This window comes from Heptranchias perlo, chromosome 7 (assembly GCF_035084215.1).
Source record: "Heptranchias perlo isolate sHepPer1 chromosome 7, sHepPer1.hap1, whole genome shotgun sequence".
NCBI lineage: Eukaryota > Metazoa > Chordata > Chondrichthyes > Hexanchiformes > Hexanchidae > Heptranchias > Heptranchias perlo.
Genome location: NC_090331.1, coordinates 10,103,105 through 10,118,869, shown reverse-complemented (window position 1 = coordinate 10,118,869; position 15,765 = coordinate 10,103,105). Strand labels below are relative to the sequence as shown.

Below are 15,765 nucleotides of genomic sequence, written 5' to 3'. Positions count from 1 at the left end.
GTTTTGGTGTTCTGCTCTACCAGTCTTGGCCCTTTGCCTTGGTTTTTGGGTTGGGATGAGAAAAAGGGAATTCCTTTAGCGAAGGAAATACACATGTCTAAGATGGGAGACTCTGAACCCTGATCTCTTGCCTCGATCGTCATAATTCTAACTGTCGATCAGTCACCAGGAGAGCTCAAGTGTTCAAATTCACTTCACAGAAAACCTGCACATCATAGAGCACAGAAGGAGGCCATTCGGCCCATCGTGCCTGTGCCGGATTGTTGAAAGAGCTATCCAATTAGTCCCACTCCTCTACTCTTTTCCCCGTAGCCCTGCATATTTTTCCTTTTCAAGTATATATCCAATTCCCTTTTGAAAGTCACTACTGAATCTGCTTCCACCACCCTTTCGGGCAGTGCATTCCAGATCACAACAACACATACTTAACACTGGTCCCAGTGGGATTGATTTTATTTTCTTTCGAACGTAAACAGGGTTCAACGCCACCCATGTCAGTGTTTAAAGGCTCAAAGAGACCTTACCTGAAGGAATGTGTTCTCATAGTAAATCACGACACCGGGGAATATCGACTGGAGAAACTCAGCAGCAACATCACTGTGAAGAAAACCAGGTGGGTGGTAGGTGCTGCGTGTGTAGATGCAATTTGTGCCCTCCCACTCCCTGGCATACTTCTGTACATCAGTGGACTCGAACGACTACCTTTTTTTTTAAAACAAAAACAAAAAATTGCATTACCGTAAATGTGGACTGATAGAAGGAATCGTGTGTAAAATGGGTTTGGTCAGTCTCAATCCAATTCCTAATCAGGCCTTGGAGAGGAAATTTAGTAGAATGAGGGTCTTCAGTTATGTGGGGAGACTGGAGAAGCTGGGATTGTTCTACTTGGAGCAGAGAAGGTTAAGGGGAGACCTAATAGAGGTGCTCAATATTATGAGGGGTTTTGATAGAGTAAATAAGGAGAAACTCTTTCCACTGGCAGGAGGGTCAGTAACCAGAGGACACAGAGTTAAGATAATTGGCAAAAAAACCAGGGGGAAGATGAGGCAAATTTTTTTTTTTACTCAGCGAGTTATGATCTGGAGTGCACGGCCTGAAAGTAGATTCAATAATAACATTCGGAAGGGAATTGGATATATACTTGAAAAGGAAATAATTACAGCACTGTGGGGAAAGAGCAGGGGAGTGGGACTAATTAGAAAGCTCTTTCAAAGAGCCGGCACAGGCACGATGGGCTGAATGGCCTCCTTCTGTGCTCTATGATTCTAATGGGGGCTTGAACCTACATCACGCATCTGTCCCTAATTTGTCTTTAATTGGCATTCTCACTCGGCGGTCACAGGAGGGCTGGTTTGAGACATGGAAGGGAAATCTTGTAGTAGGGGTGTCTCATTCCTATGGGGTTGGGGCTAAGGCACACTGGGGCAAAATAGAGAGAGTTTTACTATGTATTTATCTAACCCAGTGGGGCTCGAGGCCGACAGAGGATACCTGAAATGGGAAGAATACTTTTCCCCACAACCAAATGAGCATAAAAATTTTATAATTATCAATTGAAACTTAAGATGATTAAAGTCAACATGTAGGCAGATAGAGGGTTGAACAGTGTCCAAGTAATCGGCTTATAGAGAAAAGGTGGCCTCTCAGGTCTGTACTTGTTCACCTGTATTTGCACAGAATAACTTTGAGCTTTTCTTTTGGGTATTTTTATCTCTATTTTCCTTCCTTTGGTTATCGCAGAGAAATGTCTTGGCTTGGCTTGGTTGGTAGTGCTCTTGCTTAAGGGTCTGAGGCCACGTGACCACCTGAGTGCACAATCTAGACGGACATTCCAGGTACTGCTAAGGGAGTGCTGCATTGTTTGAAGTGCTCTCATTCAAATAAGACGTGAACTGATGCCTTGTTTGCCACTTCAGGTGATGTAAAAGATCCTATGCATGTTTGGGGGAAAAAGAGCAGGGACTTGTCCGAGTATACTGGCCAACATTCATCCCTCCATCAACAGCAACATAAAACAGTAACTGGTCGTTTATTTCATGGCTGTTTGTGGGGCATTGCTGCACAAGAATGGCTGCTGCATTTGCCTACATAGCAGTCACTGTATTCGTATTTATTTGAAGTGCTGCCAAAATGCTCATACCCACTATGGACAGGGGCAGTGTCCGTTTGCATTCTCCGTTTTCCTCCCATGTTCTGCCTAATCAGCCTCGCCACTAAATTACCACCGCGCCACAGACTTGAGGTTGCTGGATAGGAATGACACCTGGAGCTAGCACTTCGAGTCTGCAAATCCGAATTACAGACAGGATGTTCCCTGTCTGTACTAATGTATACAGATATTATTTGAAGTTTATTAAGCAAAAGCCTTCAGTCTATATCCTGATTTACTGGACAGCTCCTCACTTTTCAACTTGCATTCATCTTCTGGTAATGCAAGATGTCCTATGTAACTGGCATCAGTGTTCAGTACTGTACACAACATTTACTAATCTCTCCTGGGTAGGATACGGTCTTGATGAATATTTTCAGTGGAATCTTTAATGATCATCAGCCAGGTGTGGGATGGAGGGAAAGCACTTGCTACTATGCAACGACAATCACAACCATAGGACACCCATAAGTCCTTCGCAGCCAACAAAATACTTCTGAAATTTAGTCATTGTTATAATGGAGGGAAATGTGACGGCCAATTTGAACACAGCATGATCCCACAGAAAGAAATGAGAGAATGACCAGATAATCTATTTTAGTGGTGTTGGTTGAGAGATAAATGTTGGCCTGGATATCCGGCCAACTCTGCTGCTTTTTTTTAACAAACAGTGGCATGGGATTGTTAACGTGCATCTGAGAGGGCAGTTGGGGCCTTGGTTTTATGTCTTGCCCGAAAGACAGCACCTCCGACAGTGCAGCACTCCCTCAGTACTGTACTGAAGCATAAGCCTGAATTATGTGCTCAAGTTTCTGGAGTGGGGCTTGAAGCCACAACCTTGTGACTCAGAGGCGAGAGTGCTACCAAGATCTAATATTCCTGAGTCCATGTTGGCTGCTGTTAGCTCGGTTATTTTTGTAGAGATGATCCTCAAGTTTGCTCCTGATCAGTTCCATTATTTTGCACAGAATGGATGTGCAAGAAATGGGTCTGTAGTTGACTGGGTCTGTTTTATTCCCCTTTTTCAACATGGTTTAAGAACGTGGACACCACATTGGCCAGTTGCAATTTATTGGGATTTCCCCAGTGTCCTGTGACTCCTTCATAATTATTCATGCTTTACAATTCCCTCTCTCTAGTCTCTTGGTTCCCTCGCCTTGGTTCCGTAACCCTTAACCCTCTTACCTAACAAAAGTCTATCAATCTCAGTTTTGAAATTTTCAACTGACCATCAGCATCAACGGCCTTTTGTGGGGGAGAGAGTTCCAGAGTTCCAGATTTCCAGATTTCCAACATCCTTTGTGTGAAGAAATGCTTCCTGACATCACCCCATAACGGCCTAGCTCTAATTTTAAGGTTATGCACCCTTGTTTTGGACTCTCCCCACCACAGGAAATGATTTCTCTCTATCGAGCCTATCAACTCCTTTGATCATCTTAAACACCTCAATTAGATCACCCCTTAATCTCTATATTCAAGGGAATATAAAGCCTAGTCTGTGCAATCTCTCCTTATAGTTTAACCCCTTTAGCCCCAGTATCATTCTGGTGAATCTGTGCTGCACCCCTTCCAAGGCCAATATATCCTTTGAGGTGAGGTGAGGTGCGGTGCCCAGAACTGAGTGCCGTCTCCAGATGGAGTCTAACCAGAGCTCTGTATAGCTGTAATATAACTTCCACCCCTTTGTATTCCAGCCCTCTTGAGAGAAAGCCCAACATTCCATGAGCCTTTCAAATTATTTTTTGCACCTGTCCACGAGCTTTTAGTCACTGATTTTCCTTGGGTTGTTTCTGTTATGTTTAACCTTTATTGCTTTGTTTTTTTTCTAGATATCTCTCTGCCCCCTTTGATTACATTTTTACATGTTTCTGCATTTTCTTTTATTCATTCCAGTGTGCTCCTTCCCCCCCCCCCCCTTCAGAATTTATCACTATTTGAAATTGTTCTCTTAATTCCACCTGAGTCGTCGGAAGAGGCAGACCTAGGTTTAGGACCTAGTTCTGACATCTCTGAAGGATGGCATCTTTGACAATGCAGCACTTCCTCAGTACTGTACTGGGAAGTCAGCCCAGTTCATTGTTCACTGGTGTTCTCCAGGGAAGGGAGGCTGCCGCTCCTACTCAGCCGGGCCGACGTGTGACTCCGGTCCCACACCACGTGGTTGTCCCTTAGTTGCCCTCTGAACTTAGCTAGCAAGCCGCCCCGTTGTGGAACTATACCCCGACAAGGAATAAACACCTTCAGGAAAGGGGAGAGGGGAGGAAGGAACATTTACTCTTCCTGATTTTTATCCTCATTTTTCTTTTTCATCCTCTCGTTGTTGAAGCGGAGTCCGTAAATTCTATTCAAGAAGGAATTAAATGATTGCTTGTAAAAAGGAATATTAAAGGATATGCCGAGTAAGCAGAATCATAGAAAGTTACAGCTCAGAAGGAGGCCATTCGGCCCATTGTGTCTCTGCCGGCCGAAATAGAGCTATCCAGCTAAATCCCACTTTCCAGCGCTTGGTCCGTAGCCCTGTAGATTACGGCACTTCAAGTGCACATCCAAATACTTTTTAAATGAGTTGAGGGTTTTTGCATCAGCCACCCTTTCAGGCAGTGAGTTCCAGACCCCCACCACCCTCTAGGTGAAAAAAATTCTCCTCTGCTCTCCTCTAATCCTTCTACCAATTACTTTAAATCTATGGCCCCTGGCCACTGACACCTCTGCTAAGGGAAATAGGTCCTCCCTGTACACCCTATCTAGGCCCCTCAGAATTTTATACACCTCAATTAAATCTCCCCTCAGTCTTCTTTGTTCCAAAGAAAACAGCCCCAGCCTATCCAATCTTTCCCCATAGCTAAAATTCTCCAGCCCTGGCAACATTCTCGTAAATCTCCTCTGCACCCTCTCTAGTGCAATCACATCTTTCGTGTAATGTGTAATGTGGTACGCAGTACTCAAGCTATGGCCTAACTAGTGTTTTATACAGTTCTAGCATAACCTCCCTGCTCCTATGTTCCATGCCTTGACTAATAAAGGAAGGTATGCCTTCTTAACTACCTTATCTATCTGTCCTGCTACCTTTGGGGATTTGTGGACATGTACTCCAAGGTGCCTTTGTTCCTCTAAGCCACTCAGTATCCTCCCATTTATTGTGTATTCCCTTGCCTTGTTTGCCCTCCCCAAATGCATTACCTCACACTTCTCCGGATTGAATTCCATTTGCCACTTTTCTGCCCACCTGACCAGTCCATTGATATCTTGCTGCAGTCTACAGCCTTCCTCCTCACTACCAACCACACAGCTAGTTTTTGTATCAACTGCAAACTTCTTGATCATGCCCCCTACATTCAAGTCCAAATCACTAATATATACCACAAAAAGCAAGGGACCGAGTGCTGAGCCCTGCGGAACCGCTCTGGAAACAACCTTCCAGTCACAAAAACGCACTTGACCACTGAGCCAATTTTGGATCCAACTTGCCACTTTCTGTTGGATCCTATGAGCTTTTACTTTTCTGACCAGTCTGCCATGTGGGACCTTGTCAAAAGCCTTGCTAAAATCCATGTACGCTACATCAAATGCATTACCCCCATCGACCCTCCTTGTTACTTCCTCAAAAAATTAAATCAAGTTAGTCAGAGACGACCTTCCCTTAACAAATCCATGCTGACCGTCCTTGATTAACCCTCGCCTTCCTAAATGACGATTTATGCTGTCCCTCAGAAATGATTCCAATAATTTGCCCACCACCGAGGTTAGACTGACTGACCTATAATAACTCGGTCTATCTCTTTCTCCCTTTTTAAACAACGGTACGACGTTGGCCGTCCTCCAATCCTCCGGCACCACGCCTGTAAGAGGAGAATGGGATTAGACTGGGTGGCTCGTGTGGAGGAAAACACAGGGCAGGGTATGTGCTTTTGGGTCCAATGACCTGTTTCTGTGCTGTGACTTTCTATGCAGGGCGGAAGGAAGTAGCAAAATCCAATCTCGTCTGGATCAGCAGACCAATCGACTGGGGCAGCAAATGCGCATCAACACCAGGGTCTCCTTTGCACCAAAGAGTTCTCCTCCTCCAAAGGAAAAACTGTCGCCGGCTTCTCAAATGGATGACATAGAGCAAGGTATGTGGTGATGTTCTGTTTCCTCTCCCCTCTGCGACACGCACACTGGCATCCTACCGTACATAATTACCACAGGGCTTTTACGGTAACTCCTTAACAGCAAGTGGCTTAGATCTGGCTTTGTTTATTGTGCAGCTAACGGACATAGAATCATTGAACCTTACAGCACAGAAGGAGGCCATTTGGCCCATCGTGTCAGTGCCAGCTTTTTAAAACAGATCTCCAATTAGTCCCGCTCTCCTGCTCCTTCTCCACAGCCCTGCAATTTTCTTCCCTTCAAGTATTTTATCCAATTGGCTTTTGAAAGTTACTATTGAATCTGCTTCCACCGCCCTTTCAGGTAGTGCATTCCAGATCATAACAACTTGCTGCATTTTTTTTTAAACAAGTTATCCTAATCTCACCTCTGGGTCTTTTGCCAATTACCTTAAAACGGTGTCTTCTGGTTCCTGACCAGTGAAAACAGTCTTTCCTTATTTACTCTATCAAAACCTTTCATGATTTTGAATGCCTCAATTAAATCTCCCCTCAACGTTCTCTGATATTTCTTGCGTTCAAGTGTGGAGAGTGAAGACTTGATCTTGGAGGTTTTTTTAAAAATAAGTGTGAATGAAGTCTTGCTGTGCACATAAATGGTGTTCTACTACGTCATTATCAGAAGTTACTAGCCTGTTATCCTTTTACATCCGAGACCTAGGATGAAATCCAGCCCAGACTCGTTGGCTGAAGGTTACTTCTGTGCTGGAAAGAGCCCTGCATGAAAACATTTTGGGCAACGGCTTTGCATTTCTGATCACTGTCTAGTTCCAGATGTTCTCTCCCCACTCCCCTCCCCTCCCCTCCCCTCCCCAACATGGTTGGTAGCCTCCTGGCACTGAAAGGATCAGGAAGGGGTAGGGTAATGGGATTGGAATACACAGCTCCATTTGAAGAGTTTAGGACTGGCACATGGCCAATGGGCTGAATGACCTCCTTCAGTGCTGCAATTTCTATAAATGGCCACTAGGGTGAGCTAATAGTGAGGACAGCTCACACCATACAATCATCGAAGTTTACAGCACAGAAGGAGGCTGTTCAGCCCATTGTGTATGTGCCAGCTCTTTGTGGGAGCAATAGAAACTACTCTTGCTTCTCTGCTGTCCACCTATGGCCCTGTATTTTCCTCTGCTTCAAACATTCACTCTTCCCTTAAGAGATGCAATGATCGATGCCGCAAATACTTGCCGTGACCAAGCACATCATGCTCTTAACAACTCGTGTGTGTCAAAAATGTCTCAGAATATCTCTCCTTGCCCTTGATGCTATACTCCATTGAGGGGCAACTTCGGTGGGCATGGGGGAAGGAGATGAGAAAGTTGGTGTAGTAAGTTCAGTTGTACATTTGCCTGTTGGTAATTGGACTGTTTATGTACTGATCTATTGTTACCAATCCTATTCTACACTCAGTACTGTTGATATACTGATCCATTTGTACCTATCCAATTCATCTTTGGTGTTGTTTTGAAGCAAGATTTCTTTTCTGGATTGCCCTAAATAACCAGCTCTGCTTTATGATTGGTGATTGAGGCACGTAGGTTTAACCTTGGCTCAGTGGCAGCTGTCTCTGAATCAAAGTTGAGGGTTCAAGTCCCACTTCTGTATGTCGAGCACATAATCTAGGCTGACACTTCAGTGCAGTACTTAGGGAGTGCTGCACTGTCGGAGGTGCCGTCATTTGGATGAGATGTTAAACCGAGGCCCTATCTGCCCACTCAAGTAGATGTAAAAAATCCCATGACACTATTTGAAAAAGAGCTGGAAATTCTCCCAGTGTCCTGGCCAACATTTATCCCTCAAATCAACACCACCAAAACATATTATCTGGTCATTTATCTCATTGCTGATTGTGGGACCTTGCTCTGTGCAATTTGGTGCCATTTCTGTTAACAGTGATTACACTTCAAAAGTACTTAATTAGCTGTAAAGTGCTTTGGGATGTCCTGAGGACATGAAATGTGCTATGTAAATTTGTTTTTTTGTCTTCCTTTGTGCCAATTTGTACTTCAAAGCAAAGAGGTACTTGGATGTTCTGCAGTTTCTTATATTTAAATGCAAGTTCATTCTTTCCTAACATACAGCTACAGATCTATTCTCTGTTTGTCATCCCAAAAGAAATATCTGCACTTCAATCTGGAGTGACCGCCTGTTTGGGTCAATTGTAACCAGGCTTGATCATAGGAACAGGGGTAGGCCATTCAGCCCCTTTAGCCTTGTTCTGCCATTCAATTTGATCATGCCTGATCTGTCTCCTAACTCCATTTACCAGCCTTGGTTCTCTAACCCTTATCGAACAAAAATCTATCAATCTCCATTTTGAAGTTTTCATTTGACCCCCAGCCTCAACAGCTTTTTTGGGGGAAGAGAGATCCTGTCCCGTCCTGTCGCCCACCCATCAGCATTTGAGCAGGCGTCATTGAATAATGAGGGGGAATGGCGACCCGGGCTGGCCACCTTCTTCCCCAGCCCAGGGAAGCTGAGTTTGGTCTGCGATCAACCCCGTGACTTTATCTGGGTCGGTAGCACATCAAGCAGTGCGCTTACCCACACTTGTTATAACATTGACCCTCCTCGCTGGCACGAGTTTAGGTTTGAACAAGCTGAAGCTAGAGTGACATTGCTCTGTGTACATGATGAGGTTGTTTTTTATTCAGTTTTCCAGTAAATAGTAACGATGCTGTGTATTTAATCAACTATTAAAGGATTAGAAACCAGTTGGGAATCTAATGTTCTCGATGTACTTCATGTTCCATCTGGTTTGAGTCTTTTTCATTGATTGAATGTCACCTGATGGGAAAGAAAGATGACTGACTGACTATAAAGGGCCATTGTCTGAACAAGTTTATCAAATGTGCCGGGAAGGCGATCTGGGTATCGTTGTGTACGTTAAGTGGTCTTGCATCACAGATGGAATCATAGAAAGATTACAGCATGGAAGGAGGCCATTTGGCCCATCGAATCAGTGCTGGCTCTATGCAAGAGCAATTTTTTTCCTTTCCAGTACTTATCCAGTTCCCTTTTGAAAGACCTGTTTGAATCTGCCTCCACCCTCCCCTCGGGCAGTGCATTCCAGATAATAATCATTCACTGAGTAAAAAAAGTTTGTACTCATGTCACCTTTGGTTCTTTTGCCAATCACCAATGATTCTGCATGTTTACAAATGCAAGCAAAAAATGTTCGGTAAACATTTCTTTTCCGTGCCCTTTTAAACAGAGGGCAGACTCTTCTTGCTGGGTGCAGGAGTTCATGGTTTGTGAGCTATACATATATTTTTTAATGTAAGGAGTCGCACAACACCAGGTTATAGTCCAACAGCTTTATTTGAAATCGCAAGCTTTCAGAGCTTTCCTCCTTCGTCAGGTGAAGCTCCGAAAGCTTGTGATTCCAAATAAAGCTGTTGGACTATGACCTGGTGTTGTGCGACTCCTTACATTTGTCCACCCCAGTCCATCACCGGCATCTCCACATCGTATATTTTTTACTGTAGCTACTATTGAAATAGACGTACAGCGCTGGGGAGACCTGCCAATCTCAGGCCGGTTCACACGTCTCTTAAAGGAGAGAGGCATTAAGGGACCAGTAGCTTCTCTCCATCAAGTCTTGTGGTGTCAATGCTTAATGATTACAATGTGGTCTCATAGTGATATGAGCACTTTGCAGTTGTTCTGTAGCAGTGAGTCATAGAGTCATAGAGTTATACGGCACGGATAGAGGCCCTTCGGCCCATCGTGTCCGCGCCGGCCATCAAGCCCTGTCTACTTTAATCCCATATTCCAGCATTTGGTCCGTAGCCTTGTATGCTATGGCATTTCAAGTGCTCATCCAAATGCTTCTTGAATGTTGTGAGGGTTCCTGCCTCCACAACCCTTTCAGGCAGTGAGTGCCAGACTCCAACCACCCTCTGGGTGAAAAAGTTCTTTCTCAAATCCCCTCTAAACCTCCCGCCTTTTACCTTGAATCTATGTCCCCTTGTTATAGAACCCTCAACGAAGGGAAAAAGCTCCTTAGTATCCATCCTATCTGTGCCCCTCATAATTTTGTACACCTCAATCATGTCCCCCCTCAGCCTCCTCTGCTGCAAGGAAAACAAACCCAATCTTCCCAGTCTCTCTTCATAGCTGAAGCGCTCCAGCCCTGGTAACATCCTGGTGAATCTCCTCTGCACCCTCTCCAAAGCGATCACATCCTTCCTGTAGTGTGGCGACCAGAACTGCACACAGTACTCCAGCTGTGGCCTAACCAGTGTTTTATACAGCTCCATCATAACCTCCTTGCTCTTATATTCTATGCCTCGGCTAATAAAGGCAAGTATCCCATATGCCTTCTTTATGTACTGAGTGTTTAGGGAGAAGGAAGAAGTTGGTCCTTGGTGAGTTATTGTTGGAGTAATTGATGAGATTTAAAGGTAAAGTTGCATGAGTGGGCAAGAACATGGCAGATGCAGTATAATGTGGATAAATGTGAGGTTATCCACTTTGGTTGTTAAAGCAGAAAGGCAGATTATTCTCTGAATGGTGATAGATTGGGAAAAGGGGAGGTGCAACGAGACCTGGGTGTCCTTGTACACCAATTGCTGAAAGCGAACATTCAGGTGCAGCAAGCAGTTAGGAAGGCGAATGGTATGTTGGCCTTTATTGCAAGATGATTTGAGTACAGGAGCAGGGATGTCTTACTGTGGTTATACAGGGCCTTGGTGAGACCACATCTGGAGTATTGTGTGCAGCTTTGGTCTCCTTATGTGAGGAAGGATGTCCTTGCCATGGAGGGAGTGCAACGAAGGTTTACCAGACTGATTCGTGGGATGGCAGGACTGACGTATGAGGAGAGATTGGGTCGACTGGGCCTATATTCACTAGAGTTTAGAAGAATGAGAGGTGATCTCATCGAAACATATAAAATTCTAACAGGACTAGACATACTAGATGCAGGGAGGATGTTCCCGATGGCTGGGGAGTCCAGAACCAGGGGTCACAGTCTCAGGATACGGAGTACACCATTTAGAACAGAGATGAGGAGAAATTTCTTCACTCGGGTGGTGAACCTGTGGAATTCTCTACCACAGAAGGCAGATGTATTCAAGAAGGAGATAGATATATTTCTTAATGCTAAAGGGATCAAGGGATATCGGGGAAAAAGCGGGAACAGGGTACTGAGTTAGACGATCAGCCATGATCATTTTGAATGGCGAAGCAGGGCCGAATTGCCTACTCTTGCTCCTATTTTCTATGTTTCTGAGATTTCTTAAGGCTAAACCGCTTCATGATATCCATTAGCCCGACAGTTGGAAACTTTCACTGTTTGTTTGGCTGTCTGGAGTTATCACCTGTGCTGTGTCCTCCTCCACAGGAACGAATGTGTTTCATGCTATTCCGCCCATTTCACCCTGTATATATGACTACCCTGCCGCATGTGTAACTGGATCATTCCCTACCAACAACTTGCTGCATCGATAGCTGTTGAGAAGCAGAACTGTGGGTTATAGGGATATTTGACAAATTTCACTACTTTATTTTTAGGAGGGATCGGGGAAGGAAACTAGTGTTGCCTAAAGTAGGAATTAACAGATGATGGGTGAGAAGTCCATCGCCCAGTGACCATATGTGGACTCTGGTTGTGATTAGTGGGCTGAACAGCTCTGAATTTTCTTGTCTTTTGTGCAGCGTACAACTCCGGTGGGAAAATGGATATGGAGGGAGATCGCTTGGTCTGTCGTTGAATCTCCTGGCCACATAATAAACTTGCTGTAGTTTTTTTTTAATTGAATATCTGGAGGTATCTGTCAGATGGGGCTATACAAATGATCAGCAGAATTATACCGGGGCTTGAAGGGTGAAATTATGAGGACAGGTTGCATAAACTTGCTTTGTATTCCCTTGAGTGCAGAAGATCGAGGGGTGATCCGATGGAGGTGTTTAAAACTTTAAAAGGATTTGATAGGGTAGATACAGAGAAACTAGTTCCTCCGGTTTGGGAAATGAAGAACAAGGGGACATAATCTTAAAATTAGAGCCAGGACTTTCAGGAGGAAAATAGGGGAGCACCTTGTCACACAAAGGGTAGTCGAAATCTGGTAGTTTCTTCCCCCAAAAAGCTGTGGATGCTCGGGGTCAATCGGTAGATTTTTGTTAGGCGAGGGATATGGAGCAACGGCTGGTAAATGGAGTTCAGGTACAGATCAGCCATGATCTAATTGAATGGTGGAGCAGGCTCGAGGGGCTTTTTTTTTTTAACTCGTTCGTGGGATGTGGGCGTCGCTGGCAAGGCCAGCATTTATTGCCCATCCCTAATTGCCCTTGAGAAGGTGGTGGTGAGCCGCCTTCTTGAACCACTGCAGTCCGTGTGGTGAAGATTCTCCCACAATGCTGTTAGGTAGGGAGTTCTAAGATTTTGACCCAGCGACGATGAAGGAACGGCAATATATTTCCAAGTCGGGATGGTGTGTGACTTGGAGGGGAACTTGCAGGTGGTGGTGTTCCCATGTACCTGATGCTCTTGTCCTTCTAGGTGGTAGAGGTCGTGGGTTTGGGAGGTGCTGTTGAAGAAGCCTTGGCGAGTTGCTGCAGTGCATCCTGTGGATGGTGCACACTGCAGCCACTGTGCGCCGGTGGTGGAGGGAGTGAATGTTTAGGGTGGTGGATGGGGTGCCAATCAAGTGGGCTGCTTTGTCCTGGATGGTGTCAAACTTCTTGTGTTGTTGGAGCTGCACTCATCCAGGCAAGTGGAGAGTATTCCATCACACTCCTGACTTGTGCCTTGTAGATGGTGGAAAGGCTTTGGGGAGTCAGGAGGTGAGTCACTCGCTGCAGAATACCCAGCCTCTGACTTGCTCTTGTAGCCACAATATTTATGTGGCTGGTCCAGTTAAGTTTCTGGTCAATGGTGACCCCCAGGATGTTGATGATGGGGGATTCGGCGATGGTAATGCCATTGAATGTCATGGGGAGGTGGTTTGTTTCTCTCTTGTTGGAGATGGTCATTGCCTGGCACTTGTCTGGCGCAAATATTACTTGCCACTTATCAGCCCGCCACTTATCAGCCCAACACTTATCAGATGTTGTCCAGGTCTTGCCGCATGCGGGCACGGACTGCTTCATTATCTGAGGGGTTGCGAATTGAACTGAACACTGTGCAATCATCAGCGAACATCCCCATTTCTGACCTTATGATGGAGGGAAGGTCGTTGATGAAGCAGCTGAAGATGGTTGGGCCTAGGACACTGCCCTGAGGAACTCCTGCTGCAGTGTCCTGAGGCTGAGATGATTGGCCTCCAACAACCACTGCCATCTTCCTTTGTGCTAGGTATGACTCCAGCCATCGGAGAGTTTTCCCCCTGATTCCCATTGACTTCAATTTTACTCTGACTCCTTGGTGCCACACACGGTCAGATGCTGCCTTGATGTCAAGGGCAGTCACTCTCACCTCACCTCTGGAATTCAGCTCTTTTGTCCATGTTTGGACCAAGGCTGTAATGAGGTCTGGAGCCTGGCGGAACCCAAATTGACAGTAGACTGATGGGGCAGTAATTGGCCGGATTGGATTTGTCCTAGTTTTTGTGGACAGGACGTACCTGGGCAATTTTCCACATTGTCGGGTAGATGCCAGTGTTGTAGCTGTACTGCAACAGTTTGGCTAGAGGTGCGGCCAGTTCTGGAGCACAAGTCTTCAGCACTACAGCTGGGATGTTGTCGGGGCCCATAGCCTTTGCTGTATCCAGTGCACTCAGCTGTTTCTTGATATCACGTGGAGTGAATCGAATTGGCTGAAGACTGGCTTCTGTGATGGTGGGGATATCTGAATGTCTTGCTCCTGTTCCTGTGTGTTGTTTCCACCTCAGAACATTTTTCTTTGTTGTCAATTGTGCGCTTAAAAAGATGCTTTTACATTTGCCTGTAAAATTGTTCTGATCTAGGGTGAGTGACCTCCAGGCCCTGCTCTTAGAATCATAGAATGGTTACAACACAGAAGGAGGCCATTCGGCCCATTGAGCCGGTGCCGGCTCTCTGCAAGAGCAATCCAGTTAGTCCCACTCCCCCGCCCTTTCCCCGTAGCCCTGCAAATTTTTTCTCCAAGTATTTATCCAATTCCCTTTTGAAAGCCACGATTGAATCTGCCTCCACCACCTGTCAGGCAGTGCACTCCAGATCATAACCACTTGCTGCGTAAAAAAGTTTTTCCTCGTGTCGCCTTTGGTTCTTTTGCTAATCACCTCAAATCTGTGTCCTCCTGTTCTTGACCCTTCTGCCAATGGGAAGAGTTTAGAACATAAGAACATAAGAACATAAGAAATTGGAGCAGGAGTAGGCCAATCGGCCCCTCGAGCCTGCTCCGCCATTCAATAAGATCATGGCTGATCTGATCCCAACCACAAATCTAAAGAACACAAGAAGTCGGAGCAGGACCCGGCCACATAGCCCCTGGGCCCTCTCCGCCACCCACAGGGCATTGACCGATCCGAACTCAGCTTCATGTCCAATTTCCTGCCCGCTCCCCATAACCCCTAATTCCCTTTACTTCTAGGAAACTGTCTATTTCTGTTTTAAATTTATCTAATGATGTAGCTTCCACAGCTTCCTGGGGCAGCAAATTCCACAGACCTACCACCCTCTGAGTGAAGAAGTTTCTCCTCATCTCAGTTTTGAAAGAGCAGCCCCTTATTCTAAGATTATGCCCCCTAGTTCTAGTTTCACCCATCTTTGGGAACATCCTTACTGCATCCACCCGATCAAGACCCTTCACAATCTTATATGTTTCAATAAGATCGCCTCTCATTCTTCTGAACTCCAATGAGTAGAGTCCCAATCTACTCAACCTCTCCTCATATGTCCGCCCCCTCATCCCCGGGATTAACCGAGTGAACCTTCTTTGTACTGCCTCGAGAGCAAGTATGTCTTTTCTTAAGTATGGAGACCAAAACTGTATGCAGTATTCCAGGTGCGGTCTCACCAATACCTTATATAACTGTAGCAATACCTCCTTGTTTTTATATTCTATCCCCCTAGCAATAAAAGCCAACATTCCGTTGGCTTTCTTGATCACCTGCTGCACCTGCATACCAACTTTTTGATTTTCTTGCACTAGGACCCCCAGGTCCCTTTGTACTGCAGTACTTTCCAGTCTCTCGCCATTAAGAAAATAACTTGCTCTCTGATTTTTCCTGCCAAAGTGCATAACCTCACATTTTCCAATATTATATTGCATCTGCCAAATCTCCGCCCACTCACCCAGCCTGTCTATATCCCCTTGCAGGTTTTTTATGTCCTCCTCACTCTCTACTTTCCCTCCCATCTTTGTATCATCTGCAAATTTTGATATGTTGCACTCGGTCCCCTCCTCCAAATCGTTAATATAGATTGTAAAGAGTTGGGGACCCAGCACCGACCCCTGTGGAACACCACTGGTTACTGGTTGCCAGTCCGAAAATGAACCATTTATCCCAACTCTCTGCTTCCTGTTTGATAACCAATCCT

General features: G+C 45.4%; 1 protein-coding gene across 1 annotated transcript in view; it reads left to right on the top strand.

Moving 5' to 3' along the window:
* Positions 1-15,765, top strand: part of eaf2 (ELL associated factor 2) — a 43,081-nt gene that overhangs the window by 18,045 nt on the left and 9,271 nt on the right. The window contains exons 3-4 of the mRNA XM_067986758.1: positions 477-613; positions 6,101-6,261. Coding sequence (XP_067842859.1) covers positions 477-613; positions 6,101-6,261 — 298 coding nt within the window. The remainder of the gene's footprint in view (positions 1-476; positions 614-6,100; positions 6,262-15,765) is intronic.